Source organism: Tauraco erythrolophus, chromosome 7 (genome assembly GCF_009769465.1).
Source record: "Tauraco erythrolophus isolate bTauEry1 chromosome 7, bTauEry1.pri, whole genome shotgun sequence".
NCBI lineage: Eukaryota > Metazoa > Chordata > Aves > Musophagiformes > Musophagidae > Tauraco > Tauraco erythrolophus.
Window position 1 is genome coordinate 2,777,324 of NC_141471.1, and position 16,781 is coordinate 2,794,104.

Genomic DNA, 16,781 nt, shown 5'->3' on the forward strand with positions numbered 1-16,781 from the left:
ATCTCCACTACCATCAGATCCCTGCATGGAGCTGGGCCCCCAGGACCACCTGGAGTCCATGGGGAGAAGAGGCACGTCTTCGGTGCCACTGAAGTGATTCAGAGGCTTCAGAGTGAAGCGAAGCATCCTGAAAGTGTCTTTTTATCTCATCTCCATCACCTACAAAGGAGCCCAGCCCCCTCGGCTGTGGATGTCCACATTTGGGTAGATGAACCCAATGTAAGAGAGGGCCGTTTTCCCAGTATAACTTTAGATATTTTACGCCAGAGACTCTGGCAGATGTGGACTGAGCATCGCAGAGAATGTGCTTTTCCAAATTCCCTCTGCCTTTGCCAAGCCCACTCAGCACCAGGGCGTTTTGATGCTCCAAAAGTGCCTTCAAAGCATAGAAGCAAAGTGAACTGAGGACACAGACTCCTTTTATCGTGCTTTCCTTTTTGTTCAGTTGCTGAGCTGAGACTGTGGCTTCAGAGGGCAGGGAAGAGAGGATCCATGACCATATCTGGGAGCTTTAAACGCAACAGACAAGTCCCCAAAATGCCATGCTTGCTGCTCAAAGCACAGCAGGTCAGATGCAACCTCTGCACCAAACGCAGGTACCAGCAAGGGAGATGACATTACTCAGTCCCACCATATTAATCCTACAGGAGAGCATCAGCCAAGTGCAATATTGCTCTCATGAGCAAAGGCAGGATGATTTGATCCCACTGGAGACAGATCCTGCTGTGCTAGTGGGCATAAAGTCACCGTAACTTCGTAGAATCAGAATGGTTTGGGATGGAAGGGACCTTAAAGATCATCCAGTTCCAACCCCCCCTGCCATGGGCAGGGACACCCTCAAAGCCTCATCCAACCTGGCCTCGAACACTTCCAGGGATGGACATCCACAAAGAGCATTGAGTGATGGATGTGGATGGGGAAGACTCACCCAATGTATGCCAAATTAATCTTATGGAAAGCTCTGGGAACCACGTTGTCCCTCCAACTGGGTTTCAGGTCTCCTACTTTTGGTTAAGACAGACACACACTCAGCGAGGGCTGGCACCAACCTCCCCCTGACTCTCAGCGTTGCAGGTCTTGACCACACTATGGCTTCCCTCCAAGCATTCCCTGAGCCAATTTAATGCACTAAACTGGCAGAGTTATATTTTCTGACCACTGAAACATTTGAATACTACTAAACTGGCAGCATAACTCTGTGCCAAAAGAAAAGGAAACCCAGAAAAAAGTGAATAAAATTTGTAGGAAGTGAAAAACCAAATAAAGGCTTAAACTGTTTTCATGACTCTTTTCCATTTTCACTTTTCTTTCCATTGCCACCCTTTCAAATTCACTCTGTGGGGCTTCATGCAACACGCATGATGGTGAGGAGGCAGCATGGGAATGGGCGAGATGGCAAAGGGCTGCACGTGGCATGGCCACCGCCTGTCCCTGCATCTTTGTGGGTGCAACCGGGATGTAGCCCTGGGCAAAGAAGGGGCAAAGCTGGAGCCAGATGTGGGTCTACAGTGCCTGTTGGACCCTAGGGTCTCAGCCCAGCTGTGATTCCAGCTATATGACCTTCCCCTTTTTCCCAGATCTCTAAAAAGCAAAGTGTATCTCCTGCTTTTGGCATATTCCAATTTCCAGGGAGAGAAAAACAAAAAAAACACAGCGGGCACAAGCTCTCTGCATCTTCAGCCCTGGTTTAAAGGAAAGCGGGTTTCCTCAGCCCCATTTTTGCCACGCGGCACGTGCCAGCAGCCGGGCAGAGCACGTTCACATGCCAAGGTCATCTGGAATCACATCCGCCGCCTGCTTTTATTTCTGCACCTGCTCTGCTGCCTGACAAGCGTCGCCTCCGAGCAGGGCCAGTGAACACGCCGCATTGCTCGCCACCGCCGGCAGCGGATCCGTGCCCCCACACACGGCACTAGGTGATAAGGTTATCACTGCCAGGGCATGTGGGGACAGCCCGGTCCTGCCCAAGGGCCAGCTGCCGTCACACTCACAGCTCCTGAAAAAAAAATGAGCCCCTCGGTTCATGGTTTTGGGTTCGGTGGGTTTGAGCTGGGACTTGGCACCAGTGCTGCCTGTTGCAGTGTGGGCAGCAGGTTGAGGGAGGGGGTTGTGCCCCTCTGCTCTGCTCTCGGGAGACCCCACCTGGAATATTGCATTCAGCTCTGGAGACCCCAACACAAGAAGGACATGAAGCTGTTGGAGAGGGTCCAGAGGAGGCCACAAAGATGATGCGAGGGCTGGAGCACCTCTGCTATGGAGACAGGCTGAGAGAGTTGGGGCTGCTCAGCCTGGAGAAGAGAAGGCTCCGGGGTGATCTTCTAGCTGCCTTCCAGTACCTAAAGGGGCTACAGGAAAGCTGGAGAGGGACTTTTGACAAGGGCGTGTAGTGATAGGACAAGGGGCAATGGCTTTAAACTGAAAGAGGGGAGATTTAAATTGGATATAAGGAAGATATTTTTCCCTCTGAGGGTGGTGAGGCACTGGCACAGGTTGCCCAGAGAAGCTGTGGCTGCCCCATCCCTGGCAGTGTTCAAGGCCAGGTTGGATGAGGCTTTGAGCAACCTGGTGTAGTGGAGGGTGTCCCTGCCCATGGCAGAGGGGTTGGAACTGGATGATCTTTGAGGTCCCTTCCATCCCAAACCTTTCTACGATTCTATGATTCCCATGAACACTGACGGCTCCTTTTTACAGGGTTCATTTCGGGCCAGCCGAGCCCTCTCCCTGCAGAGCGGCACATGTGCTGGGGTTGGCAGCAACAAGGGGCAGGACGGCCTTAAACCGAGCTGCAGCGACTGGAGAAAAGCAAAATCTCAAATGACAGGCATGACTCACGGCCATTTCTCGAATCGTGGGATGAATTCCAGCATAACGAGCTGCAGCTGAACCCAAGGCCCTTCAGAGCCCTCTTCCCATAGCACTAACAAACATCAAGGAGGCAGGAGAACGGCACCTTCAGCTCCACACTTTTAGCACAGCGACTTTATTTCTGTGTAACTTTGCTTAGTAGAAATTCCCACTGTCAAACACTATCAATTTATTCCGGAACGGAGCTACTGCCCGTTTTTCCAGGAGTGTTAAATGAGGTTGGGGGGTAGCTGAGGGGTCCTACAGACACAGAAGTAGTAACAGAGCATTAAAATCGAGTGGAAAACAGGAACCTTTGGAGCAGCAGCGTTTTCCAGCACGCTAGCCAAAATATTTCTGGAAGAGAACGGGTTCGTCCCCTATCTGCCTGCGGTTTCCAGGGGATTAAAATCTCAGCGGGGGGGTAAAGGAATGACTAAGGGGGCAGGAACGCTGGGAGCAGCCAGGAGAGCAGGGGGGAGGACTCGCACCGCAAAACCGCAGTCGGTGGCTTTGTTTTAGGCTGATTTCTTCCCGCTCCCCACGGCGGGGGCCACTGCCCACCCCCCGCCTTGGCAGGGGCACCCGAGGGCCAGCGGAGTGCCCGGCACCGGCGCTACAACCGCGGCCAGGGGCGGGAGGGGACGGAGCCGGCGGGAGGGGGGCGGAGCCGGCGGGAGAGGGGCGGAGCCCGCGGCTCCTCCCTCCCCGCCCGCAGGTGGCGCCCGCCCCGCCGACACACACAAGATGGCGGCGGCGGTGGCAGTGCGCGGCGGCGGGCCCTGCTGACAGCGATTCGCCTGCCCGCCGCCATGTTGGTGAGGGCGGGCGCGGCGGCGGCGGCGGCGGCGGCGGGAGCAGCAACCACCGGGCTGCGCCGGCTGTGGCGCGGCGGGGGCAGCGCGGCAGCCGCCTGCTTCGCGCTGGGCCGGGCGCTGCTGGGCGTGCGGGGCGCCGAGGCCGCGCTCTTCCTCCAGGGGCTCCTCACCAACGACGTCACGCGGCTGGTGGCGGGGGACGCGCCGTGCGGCGCCGCGGCGCCGCCGCGCGCGCTCTACGCGCATGCGCTGAACGTGCAGGGCCGCTGCCTCTATGACCTGGTGCTGTACAGGTGAGCCCGGGGGGGGGGGGGGGGGGGGGGGGGGGTGTCCTGTTGCCATGGAAACGGGAGCGCGCGGCCTTGGCGGGCTGCTCCGCGTTCGCAGGGCGCTCCTGTCAGCCGCCGTGTCACACAGCAGCGTCTAAGGCGTTTCTGGCTTGTCTTTAGGAATTAATGTGCAAAAAAGCGCTCGCTCTGCGTATCGTTCGTTACCGGCTGCAGTCTGTGGGTTGCCTCGGCAGAAAAGAGTAATGATCGTAATGTTCTTAAAGCGGCCCTCAGGGAGCGCCCCGAGTGCAGCGTCTGTGAGTGTATTCGGGCTGTATCCGAAACGAGCGGTTTGTGCTGTGGTCACTGACGCTGTGGCACACCCGGTGATATTCTCCACCTGGAATACTGCGTTCAGCTCCGGAGTCCCAACACGAGAAGGACATGGAGCTGCTGGAGCGGGTCCAGAGGAGGCCACATAGATGATCCGAGGGCTGGAGTGCCTCTGCTATGGAGACAGGCTGGGAGAGTTGGGGCTGTTCAGCCTGGAGAAGAGAAGGCTCCGGAGTGATCTTATTGCAGCTTTCCAGTACTTAAATGGGCTACAGGAAAGATGAAGAGGGGCTTTTTCCAAGGGCATGTAGTGATAGGACAAGGGGAAATGGCTTTAAACTGAAAGAGGGGAGATTTAGGTTGGATATAAGGAAGAAATTTTTCCTTCTGAGGGCGGTGAGGCACTGGAACAGGTTGCCCAGAGAAGTTGTAGATGCCCCATCCCTGGAAGTGTTCAAGGCCAGGTTGGATGAGGCTTTGGGCAACCTGATGTAGTGGAGGGTGTCCCTGCCCATGGCAGGGGGGTTGGAACTAGATGATCTTTGAGGTCCCTTCCAACCCAAACCATTCTATGATTCTATATGCGATGATGACACCGTATAACCACCTCATGTGGGTGTGATGTCCATGGAAAACAGGGCTTGGGTACACTCATGGATCGGGTTAACAGTGTGATAACTAACAGAAGACACCGCTGAACGAAGCTTCTCCTGCTGAAAGTCACCTGGCTTTAGGTAAGCATGAGCGATGGAGCAGACCTCAAGGCCAGACATGTTTCTGTCCTCGAGGGCAGGATTTGCTAGGAAATAGTGGAAAAGAAGGCAGAAAAAGTTCAGGTATTTCACTACAGGAGGGGCCTGAGCGCTGCTCTCATGTGTGCCAGCAGCCTTCAGTGAAATTCCGCAGATCTCTGGATTCACACCAGGATCAAGATAAAGCGTGTTGGCTTCCGCTGCTGGTGGGGTTTGTTTTTCTGACCTTGTAGGTGTTACTTTTTTTAGGCTACACGAGAGTCCAGAAGAAGAGCCGCACATCCTGCTGGAGTGTGACAGCGGCGTGCTGGATGCCATACAAAAACATCTGAAACTGTACAAGATCCGGAGGAAAGTAAACATCGCCCCTTGCCTTGACCTGTCTTTGTGGGCTGTCGTCCCTGGGGAGCAGGCTGGAGACATTACCAGTTCCTTGGCTAAATGTGCAGGCCAGACTGTGATTTTAACTCCTGACCCCAGAACAGAAGTCATGGGCTGGAGACTGATTACCAAGAAAGGAGCAAATCTATCGGAGATTATCCCTGGGAGTCATATTGGAAATATTCAGGATTACCACAGGCACAGGTATCAACAAGGTAAAGCCAAGTCCTGTTCTGCACTCTGTGTCTCTGAATTTTTGGGAAATGTATTTATGTATGTATTATCATAGTTTCATCTTATCAGAGTCCATACGCTGATGTCAGACAGAGGGAATGATAAAAGCCACATTGGTAGGTCTCGGTGTGTTTAACTTGTTAACAAGTACAGCTATTATTTGCTACTTTGAGGATAAAAAAAAAGTGATCTGGTACTTATAATACTGCCTGGTGGCAGAAGCAATATTTGGGTACAGTTTCCTGTTACGGAGATGATGAGGCAGTGGGTCAGGAACACTAACAGCAAAAGAAAAGCAGGATTATTCATTTTCCTAGAGGGAGACTTGTTTGGTTTGAGTAATTCTGGTTGTTTGGGGATTACGCACAGTCTGTGTGTTTTCCTTGTTGCTAAGGAAGGGAAAGGAAACACCCTAACTTACTTTCCCAAAAATGTGTGACTGGATTCGTGGAGTTAACTCAGAGGCCAAGGGGCGGATGATTGATTTGAGTGGGAACTCGATCAGAGCTCCCATTGATTTTGCTGTGTCCACACTGATAGTGGTTTAAATTAATTGTCAGACTGAAAGTTGATGGTCTTCTGCTTATAAACAGTGACCTGAGTCCATCTGATTGAGAAGAACAAGCTGTTAATGGGTCAGACTGGGCTGGGCTGTGGTGGTGTGCCACCTCCCTGGAACACTGGCACTCGATGTGCCGCCGCAGGAAGCTGGGTGCAAAATTCTGCTTGGAAAAAAAAATACTGTTTTTGTGTCATTGGTCACAAAAAGAAGGGCTAATGATACAGACGTTTGGCATTTGTGCTTTAACAAAGACAGTTGGCCAATTTATGTTCTTTAGCTCTCAAGAAAGTAACTCTTGGTGACATCAAGGTCTTCTTGTGGGGTGTGGGCGAGAAGGATTTTGGCCTTACGGGTACGTTGATGCCTTTGTGTGGGCGTCTGCATCGTTCTGGGTGCTTTGAATTTCCACCGGGGTGCTTGTGAGCTCCTGTGAAATGAGGTTCTAGTGCAGTTTCTGTTTACATCGTTACTGGCTAACGATTTCACTCAGGCCCAAACTGGAGCACTGGGAAGTTCATTATTTCACGCAGCTTCTTGCGGGTTATGACTCACAGAGGAGGCGTATTCCAGAAATCTTAAATACTGGAGATCTTAGCACATTTACCCATTGGTTTTACTTTTTTCCTAGGAATTCCTGAAGGCGTGAAAGATATCCCTCCTGGAGTAGCCCTCCCACTGGAATCAAACCTGGCTTACATGAATGGCATCAGCTTCACCAAAGGCTGTTACATTGGACAGGAGCTGACAGCCAGGACCCACCACGTGGGTGTCATTCGCAAACGTCTGCTGCCAGTCCGCTTTTCAGCTCCTCTTCCCGAGGATGGCATTCCGGAGGGTGCCGAGATCTTAACTGAATCGGGAAAGTCGGCGGGCAAGTTCCGGGCTGGAGGAGGTGAAGTTGGCATAGCTTTGCTGAGGTTGGCGAATATAAACGAGCCACTTTGCCTGAATGTAGCGGGTCACAAAGTGAAGCTCACGGCGAGCATACCCGAGTGGTGGCCAAAATCCACGAGCAAATAAACGAGGAGCCACCACTCGCACGTTTGCCTCGTTCAGATGAAATTTTCCCTGATAAATTTGGGAAGGCGACTCTGCCTTTAGCTGGTGGTGGTGGTGTTTGATGGAGGGTGTTACAGGATTCTTTAAATGTGATCGAAACAGCAAGAGCCCAAACCAGCGGCCGGTTGCTGAGGACAGGAGGATAATCTGGAGTACACAGGGAAAGGCACCTTCTCCTGGGGGTGCCCTGTGTTTGTTTGGGGGGTGCCCCATGTCGGTGGGTTGGGCTCCTGGGGAATTTTCAGTCCACCACTTGCTCAGTCAGACTGTGCTCTGCGTAGGGCGCGATGTGTGCTCGGACTGAGACGAGCCGTGGGAGCAGGAGTTTCCCCGTTGTGTGCACAGAATGTTTCTGTTCAGAATAACCATTCTGTGGTGTTATAATGTTGTGGGTTTTTTTGAAATGGAGAGCATGCAGCTCTTACCTCGCAGAAGATACGTACTCAGGCCAAAGTGTTCACTGCAAATCACTCCTTGCATTGAGCTGCTTCTTCAACTTGCTGTTTTGGGAGGGTGTTTTTTTCCCACCACTCTAGCTGCTAATTGTGTTCAAGAAGCGGAATACCTCGTGCTCCACACTTCAGACCTTGATTTTAGTAAGTCATCCCTGGTGGGAAAGTTTGTGAGCATCTTGGTCCCCGGCTTCAGCGCCAGCAGAGGGGGCAGAGCCAGCAGCAGCTGGCACCTCTGCCCCTCCTGGCCTCGGTTCTGCACAACTTCCTTGGCTCACACCGCCGTTTCAGAGAGGAAAGTGACGTTGTACAGAAATAAAGTGCATTGGAGCGTGCACCATTGTAGTGTGGCTGTTGTACTGGTGTGCTGGTGCTTGGCAGAATAATCTCTTACTGGAAGCACGTGCCCTTCCGTTGCCAACAACAGTTGAAGGGTGGATTTTTTTGGCATCTTCCATCTTTTCCCTGTCATAGAATCATAGAATCATGGAATGGTTTGGGGTGGAAGGGACCTCAGATCATCTAGTTCCAACCCCTCTGCCATGGGCAGGGAAACCCTCCACTACACCAGGTTGCCCAAAGCCTCATCCAACCTGGCCCTGAACACTTCCAGGGATGGGGCAGCCACAGCTTCTCTGGGCAACCTGTTCCAGTGCCTCACCACCCTCTGAGGGAAGAATTTCTTCTTTAGATCTAATCTAAATCTAAATCATCTTGTAGAAAAACCCTGTGCACTTGCCTGAAGCCTTTGGCAGGGGTTACCTCCCTCTCTCCACAAAGCTGGTGGAAGGACAGCGCATCCCCATCTCAGACCTCTGCTCCTTCTCTCAGTGTCAAGCTGCAGTTCCCGGAGAAGAGGTTAATGCCACACGCGCTCTTGGCTTAGCCCAGTGTTCCCGAGGATTTTCACCACCCTTGTTTCTCTGGCTGCTTCACTGCCACACTTGTTCCGAGAGCTCTCTGTACCCCGCACACAAAAACCTGTCCCTGCTGCTGTCTCTAGCCACAGTTTTCTCCATCACCCATCCCTGGGTTTTCAGAGCAGCCCAGTACTTCAGCATTTCTTTGCTGCATTTTCCTGCCTCCCACTGCTCTTCTATCTTGGCATTTTCTTGCTTCTGCAATCAATGTGTTCCTCTTTGCATCCCAAAGCCAACCAGCTCTGTGCCTCCTGACCCTGTCAACCTGCAGTAATTTACAGGAGCCCTCTGTATTTTTGTGTTAAAATAAATCCATTGCACACGTGCTCTTGGAAGGGTGCGTGTGCAGAAGCGCATGATGAGAGAGCTGAGATCCCATTCTGACCCCCCAAAAAAAGGCTCTTGCATGCATGTTTGTAACAAAAACCGTCTAGAGCACATTCTGCCACTGTTTTAGTGTCACTGTGAATGGCATTTGTGAGAAATGCAAATTGGTCAAAACTCTATGCTTGGTGTAAAATGGGCTTGTGGAATACATTAAAAGTTTATTGTGTCAGTAATTTACATGTGACTCGTCTGAAAGAGAAGAGGTGCTGCCTTTTATTCACCTTGTGTGAAGGTACACAACAGAAACTTTTCTGGGTTGCTTGCTGACAAGAAACATGGAATCACAGAATCATGGAATGGTTTGGGTTGGAAGGGATCTCAAAGATTATCCAGTTCCAACCCCCCTGCCATAGGCAGGAACACCCTCCACTACACCAGGTTGCCCAAAGCCTCATCCAACCTGGCCTTGAACACTTCCAGGGATGGGGCAGTCACAGCTTCTCTGGGCAACCTGTTCCAGTGCCTCACCACCCTCAGAGTGAAAAATTTCTTCCTTATATCCAGTCTAAATCTCCCCTCTTTCAATTTAAAGCCATTTCCCCTTGTCCTGTCACTCCATGCCCTTGTAAAAAGCCCCTCTCCAGCTTTCCTGTAGGCCCCCTTTAGGTACTGGAAGGCTGCAATAAGATCACCCCGGAGCCTTCTCTTCTCCAGGCTGAACAGCCCCAAATATGCACCGTTTATCCATCTCTTACACTGTTTGTCACCCCTTTGTCAGGTTCGAGGTTATTAACAAAGTTTTTCTGCTGGAAAAATAAATGAAACCGCAGTGCTTCACCCTTCCTGGATCCTCCGAACGTGACAAAGACGAGACTGTGCTGCCCGTGTTGGTGCCGCTTTGCCAGAAGCAGCTTTTCCTCTGCCACCAGTTGCACAAAGCCTCCTTGGAATAGTTATATTGTACTGGTGCGTGCACAGCCTGGATAAACACCATGTTTCTCCCGCTTGGAGAAGCCCTGCGTCTTTCCTGGTGCACACGCATTTCTTTTGTCTTCTAAACGGCTCTTCTGTTGTCAACAGCTGCAGATGGTGAATGTGGGTGCTTGGACACAAACTGTGCACACAGGTTGATTTTTTTCCAGAGGTACTAGCTCGCTTGCAGAGGAAGGATGCAGCAGAAATTGGAAAGGGCATCCCCAATCCATGCTCTCCTTTTATTTTTTTATTCTCCCTCACGGCCTGCTCCATCATTAATGGCTGGGTGAGCGTGGGCTGGCAGGCCGGGTGTTGGTGCAGGGTTGGTTTTGAAGGGTGTTTGCCTCGCTGGTGATCCGTGATGGCGCACATCTCCTCCAGCCAAGGTGGGACGGCAGCGAGCAGCTCCGCCGCCGAGCGAGGCCACCGCGGAGCCGGGCAGAGAGGGGCGAACAGCCACCCGCCTGTTCCTCACGGCAGCCGAGGGGCTGACATCTCCTCAGCGGCACTTTTAGTGACCGATTTCTGCAGGAAGGAGGAAATGGTGAGAAATAAAACACCGGCACCAGACCCAGGCAGCCCCTCCGCCGCCCCGGGCGGGAAACGAGACACCTTTATGGTGCGATCCTGGCAGGTTTTCCTGCTTTCCTCAGCACGGGGCGATCATGGCGGCGCAGGTGTCAGGTAACCCGCTCAGCTGCCTGTCTCAGACGGAACACAGCCGGAAAATGGGCGCCCCGCTCTCCCGGAGGCCAACCCCTTCCCGATCCTCGTTTTCTCGGTGTTCCCCCTCGCCCTCCCCGCTATGCCGAGTCCCCCCTCCCGCTCGGCGATGGTTCGCCCCCCCCCCCCTTTCCCCCCGCGCAGTGGTTTCTCCCACCGCCGGCCGTTGGCCGGGCGTTCGCTGGCGCGCGGCGGAGCGCGGGGGCGCTCGCGCCCTTCCCGCCTTCGCCCGCTCGCGGGGGTGTGGGGAGGCGGCGCGCGCCGCCGCGGCCCCTCAGGGCGGGAGGCGGGAGGGAGGATAAGATGGTGGCGGGTCGCGTTCAGCCGCCGGCCGTTCGGCCTGGCGGGGCTGCCCGGGCAGAGGTGAGGCGTCGGAGCTGCCGCCCCTCAGCCGCGGCCTGGGAGCTGAGGGGGTGAGGGGGGCGGGAAGGGCGTGGGGCGCCGCGCTGCGCTCCTGTGAGGGGAGGAAGCGGCCTCCGCGCTGTGAGGAGCGGCGGCGAGTGTTGGTGGGGTCCGTGGGAGGGAGGGGAGCCCCTGCGGGTGCTGGCGAAGCAGAGCCGTGTAAATAAAGGACATGTCTGCGAAAGTGCGAGGCTGTCGTCCTCTTCCGCTTGTCTGTCTGTTGGGAATCTGTGCGCGCTCGGAGTTAGAGCCGGGGAGATGGGGAAGGGAGTGAGTACGAGCCTGAAATCCCTGTAGCGGGGCAGGAGTCGCTTTCTGAGGCTGCAGAGGGGAATACATCGGAGTGTTTGGTTTCAGGAAAAAAAAAAAAAAAGAAATTGTAGAAATTGTTCTTCCCCCCACCCCCCCCCCCCCCCCCCCCCCCCCGTTTTTTTCTTTTTTTCCCCTGGAAGCAATGTTCGATTTCACTTTTACGGTTTTTACAATTCCTGCCATACTAAAAAGCTGCAAAAGTTGTCTTGGTGTGGTGTTGGGTCCGGAATAATGGCTGCTAATACTTAAGTCTACTGTTTAAACACATGTTCTACCGAGTGATTAAAATCACTGCAATCTGCTATTTAAAATGCATCACCGAATGAATTCATAGTGCTTTGGCAAGGCTGGCACCAGTATGAGCATCTTCTTCACACTGACTTACCTGAAGTTAACAAGTTTAAAAAAATCCGTACGGATACTGTGGCTTTATTAATGTTTTGAGTGTGTTTGCCCGCTGTTAACACGTCACTGAAACCTTTGGCATCTTCAGGGGGTGTCAGAATACTGCACAGCTGAGAGTCACAAACACAATTAATTCTTCACAGTCTGTGGTGCTCCTGCTTTTCCAAGTTTTTTCAAGCTCGTTTTCTCCAGCGTTTTCAGGGCAGGGGAATTTGGCAGCTTTGGTCTCCCTGTTCGCAGCCGTTGCTGTGGAAGCCACGCTCTGTTTATGTGCACTTGGGGGCATTTTGCGTGTTACTTTGGGACGAGGGTGTAGCTACTGCTTCTAGTGACTTTGTAAGAATATTGTTGAGAGCACAGTTTCTACTGGGTGGCAGCAACAAGATGCGCTGTTTTGACTTCAAACTATTCTTTCACTCTTTTTATCTGTGCAATGATTTGCTTTTGCACAGGCTCTGAGTCCTTCAGAAAAGACTGTCTGGTTGGTTTGTTTGGTTGGTTTTCCTGCAACGCTGTTCTCAAGCTAGTGGAAATAATTTATGCCTAAACTGTTTTTGTGGATTTGTGTCTGGGTTTCCTCTCTTTCTTGCTGTCTTGCCCAGGCCAAACGAGCGTGAAATTCGGATGTCGAACTTCATTCAATGCAATTGGAGGCTACTCATATCACTGAAATTATTGTGTGGACTTTAGTACTGTGCTGCCGTAACGCTAGAAATGTTTGGGCTTTCTCTGTTTTCTTTAATCCCTAGTCAGAGCATGGCTGTGCATTTTTGATGCGGTTTTGTTGTTGTTTTTTTTTTTTTTTTTTCTCGAAACACTGGAATTTGGTGTGTACAATCAGCAGCACTGGTGCAAATAAGCAATTCTAAAAACCTAAATGTGGAAATGGGTATCAAAGCTTCTCGTGTTGTGTTCGTATGTGTTGTCACTCTCAAACTGTGCTTACATCAGGCTGTTGTACGATCCAGAGAACAGTTGCCGTCTCTGACGACTGTTACAGCTTTGCAGAGAGAAAATAGTGATAACGTAAACCAAGGCTTTGCAGAACAAGTTACTGTAACTTAGTGAAAATGCCTTGGGGACAGAGGAAAACTTTGGAGAAAGTCGTTGGATTTTTTTTTTTCCCCCACCGTTTTAGGATGTTTTGCTTGTAGTTTGCCTGCGTTAAGTCGTTGAAGAGCTTCAGACCAAATGTTTTTTTGATTTCCACTGTGACGCTTCTAGTTCTCATAGGAGTTTGCTCATATTACGTAAGATGGATTGTGGGGCAGTTTTATTGTTCAGGGTGAAAAACACGTTTTTTTGGTTTTACTCGGATGACTTAGGTGTGTGTTGAAGGGCAGCTTGAGTTGTTTTTTTTTTAAAAAAATTTAATCAGAACTTGTTAGCGTTCCGCTTTCTGTTTTTTTTTGTAGTCTCAAGACTGCAATTAATCTGATGATGGACTACACTTCCCAACAGCTGAACTGTGTTATATTATACTTGTTTTTTTTCTCTTGCTCTCTTCCAAAGATGAAAATGGCTCTGTTGCATTGTCTCTGGATTTCTTAATTTGCTTAAATTATGAGTCTTCATTCTTTTTGGAGCACTAAAAAGATGATGAAGTGAGGGAAGGGTCAGGGTTGGTTGTCTGAGTCGTGGGAAAATAATTACTTTATTAAGGACAAATGTGTAAAAGGTGATAAAATGTAACGGTTAATGAGATGTTTGACTGTGGGGAGCAGCTAAGTCGAGTGCAACACTTTATCATGAGAGAAAGCCTTTAACTAAAACAACTTTTAGTGCTTGTTATGGAGAGTATAGGGCTTGATTTGCTCACACTGCAAGTCCTTCATAGTTACTTCACTGGGGTGGGCGAAACGGCAGCTTTCAGTGGGGAGACAGGAGTAAAAGTGGCAGGTGCATCATCACTACTGACAAAAACCACTCATTCCAGTAAACTTTTTTCATACCAAAACCCCAGAGGTACAAGAGACAACCAACTTCTCATAAGAATTCTCCTACTGTTAGATACGATGTTGGTATGGATATATTGTATATTACAGCAATTAAAATGTCCTCCCTGGGTCGTGCTTCATGATTGCAACTTACATGGTTCTGGATGTGTGTGATCACCTGAGGATTATTGCTTAGGAATTACTTCTTGTGTGAGTGGGAGGAGAAGGTGCATTTCAAAACCTGCCACGTGCTTTTCTTCTTTCCCACCTGAGATAAAGAAGTTCAGCTGTGTTCCTCTGCGTGAAGGAGACGGTCCCTACGGCTCGTGGTTGCAGCCCTGGATCCTGTGCCTCCTAGCTGTTGCACAAGAGAGGAAAGACTACAATTCCCATAGTACTTCCACATACTGGTACTCCAGTGACATCAGACGTTACATGGCTGAGACTGGTTGTAAAGCAAGAAGAGCAAAAATGTAAGCTTGGTGTTTCTTTCACTTGTGCAGCAAGGCCTTTGGCAGCGCGATGGCTTTGCTGGCTAGGGGAGGGTTTCAGCTGCTGCAGAGATATTTGGAAAAAGGGAGCGTGTCTGAGGAAAACACGAGGTGACGTTTAAGGGCAAGGGGTTCGTGCTGTTTCTCGTAGTGCTGGTGCAGCTGAGAGACTCCTCTGTCTAGGAGTAGCTGCACGGAGTAACTGCTTAACGCCGGCGCTGCTGGTTTGTCTGGAAGGGCCGTTTCCTTCCCGGCGGCCCCAAATCTGTTTTGCTTCTTTTCTGCCGTTGTCGTCCCGCGGCTTGGAGGGGCGGAGGAGAGACGCTATCCATAGCCTGGCAACAGCTTCCGTGTGCGTGTAGTAACGGGGGTGTGTAGCGTGCGTCCCATGGCAGCCACGCTGCGGGGGGAAAGGAGGTGCTGGGTCAGCGCCGCATGGGCTACACCACTGCTCTGAAAGGCTCAGGGATCCGCCTGCCGCAGCGCTCTGGTGGGTACGACTGGCGCGTCTGAGTGCCCCTGCTTCCCCAGTGGCCTGTGCTGGTGGGGGGAACGTGTGCTGGGCACGGCGGGTGGTAACAGCTGTGCGGGTTGGTCTCGGTGCAAGTCTCACAACGGGGTAAGAATCATGTGGGTTTTGTTGTTCAGGAGAGGTGCCGGGTGTCTGGAGTAATACTGGTATTTTAGAAAGCTGGAAAACAATCCAGCAAAGCGATTTTTGCAGTGTAATATTTGCTTAGGTTGCTGTGGTGCTGTAGCTTAAAGAAAGTGTGATGACTTTTTTAAGACAGGCTGAGAGAGCTGGGGCTGTTCAGCCTGGAGAAGAGAAGGCTCCGGGGTGATCTTATAGCAGCCTTCCAGTACCTAAAGGGGCTACAGGAAAGCTGGAGAGGGGCTTTCTACAAGGGCGTGGAGTGATAGGACAAGGGGCAATGGCTTTAAACTGAAAGAGGGCAGATTTAGATTAGATATAAGGAAGAAATTTTTCCCTCTGAGGGTGGTGAGGCACTGGCACAGGTTGCCCAGAGAAGCTGTGGCTGCCCCATCCCTGGAAGTGTTCAAGGCCAGGTTGGATGAGGCTTTGGGCAACCTGGTGTAGTGGAGGGTGTCCCTGCCCATGGCAGGGGGGTTGGAACTAGATGATCTTTGAGGTCCCTTCCAACCCAAACTGTTCTGTGATTTATTCACCTGATAGTGGCCAGCCTTTCCAGTGATCACATATGGTGAGCGCCTGACAAAAACCATAATTCTCCAAACACAAATGTCTCTTCATGTTGACCACCAAAGTCTTCTAATAGAGACGGTGAGGAGAGACTCACAAAGCGGGTGGGAAACTCGGGAACACTTGCTGTCCTCCTTTCTCTGTGAAATTTAACAACTGCTCAAGCATTTAATAGATCCCTTTTGTTTCTCTTTAGAAACAGTTTCAATCTGTTTAATGACGTTGTGACAACGTTTGCTCAGTCTGCGATCTTGAACACATCTGCTTAGTACTTGAATCTCACAAAGTGAGGAGCTGCTCAAGTAGGAAAAGTAGCTTCATATCTAATTGTGGAAGTCTGATGGAATTAATGCGCAAATCTCTGTGTGACCATGTAGAGTGTGTCCAGATCCTCGAGCAGCTCATTTAAAAAATTCTATTTGGCCACGTGTGCTGGTTTGTAACTTCAAAGAGTTTGTTCTGACACACTGAGTAATTGGCAATTTCAGCGTTTTTGTTTGTTTAAAAGTACATTTGGAAAGACGTTTTGATTTAGAGGAGTTTCAGTTGTATTAGATGGTCCATCTGAAAATGAATCTGGAAAAATATTTTGTAGCTTAAGCTGGAATTTTATATTTTGAATGGAAAAGATTTATACTTAGAGTATATTAATGACAATAATCCTGTTTTACAGAAACATGGGTTTGAATGGACATAATCTACAAGTCATGTACTCAAGCTGCCTTTGGATTAGGTGACTCCAAAGCGGGTGCAAGTTCAGCTGGAAACTCTGTACCTGTTTGTTTAACAGTCTCTGCGTTTCCCTGATTTAACAGAGTCGGGGTGTGCCACCTGGTAGGAGTCACAAGTGAAGGTGAATAGATGGAGATGGATGCTCTGAAGTTCTCTTTAATTTCCACGGAGCCTCCACTGAACACAAATATGTTATTCAAACACTCAAAGTGTCTTTGCTGACGAGATATTTTGCACAGTGTGGGCTATTTAGTGATAGATGCATTCAGTAACTGTCTTCCACCACCTGTGGAAAACTTTCCCTTAGCATTCCCAGATTTTAACTTTTGAATAATGACGTGTTGCAGCTTAGTTGCATTTGCAGTTTTTGCAACTTACAAATTTTGTGAAGAGTGTTTTTGCTTTTTTAATTGGGGAGTAGAGTCTTATGGCTTTTATAAACAAAAAAAATCCTCTGAAACTCCAGAGTAAGAGCAGGAGGCTTCAGTCATTTTTGCATGCAAAAGTATTTGGAAATAGTAGGACTGCGGTGTCCGGAGTAATCCTGGCTGTGGACCACAGTTAGAGTGTGCAGATCTATAAAAATCTATCATTAAAACCACTATCAGTAACTTTTGTTGATATTTTAAAT

General features: G+C 50.6%; 1 protein-coding gene across 1 annotated transcript; it reads left to right on the forward strand.

Moving 5' to 3' along the window:
* The first annotated feature begins 3,656 nt into the window (after positions 1-3,656).
* IBA57 (iron-sulfur cluster assembly factor IBA57) lies at positions 3,657-8,039 on the forward strand. Its single transcript, XM_086614697.1, has 3 exons — positions 3,657-3,955; positions 5,266-5,612; positions 6,822-8,039. The coding sequence occupies exons 1-3, from the start codon at positions 3,657-3,659 to the stop codon at positions 7,211-7,213; spliced, it is 1,038 nt and encodes a 345-aa protein (XP_086470823.1). The 3' UTR covers positions 7,214-8,039.
* Positions 8,040-16,781: the final 8,742 nt, after the last annotated feature.

Excerpts from the sequence above, each read along its gene's own strand:
- IBA57 (XM_086614697.1), top strand. The coding sequence starts at position 3,657 with ATGTTGGTGAGGGCGGGCGCGGCGGCGGCGGCGGCGGCGGCGGGAGCA. Across the intron at positions 3,956-5,265 it reads TATGACCTGGTGCTGTACAG|GCTACACGAGAGTCCAGAAG; the intron begins GTGAGCCCGGGG and ends TACTTTTTTTAG. Across the intron at positions 5,613-6,821 it reads CAGGCACAGGTATCAACAAG|GAATTCCTGAAGGCGTGAAA; the intron begins GTAAAGCCAAGT and ends CTTTTTTCCTAG.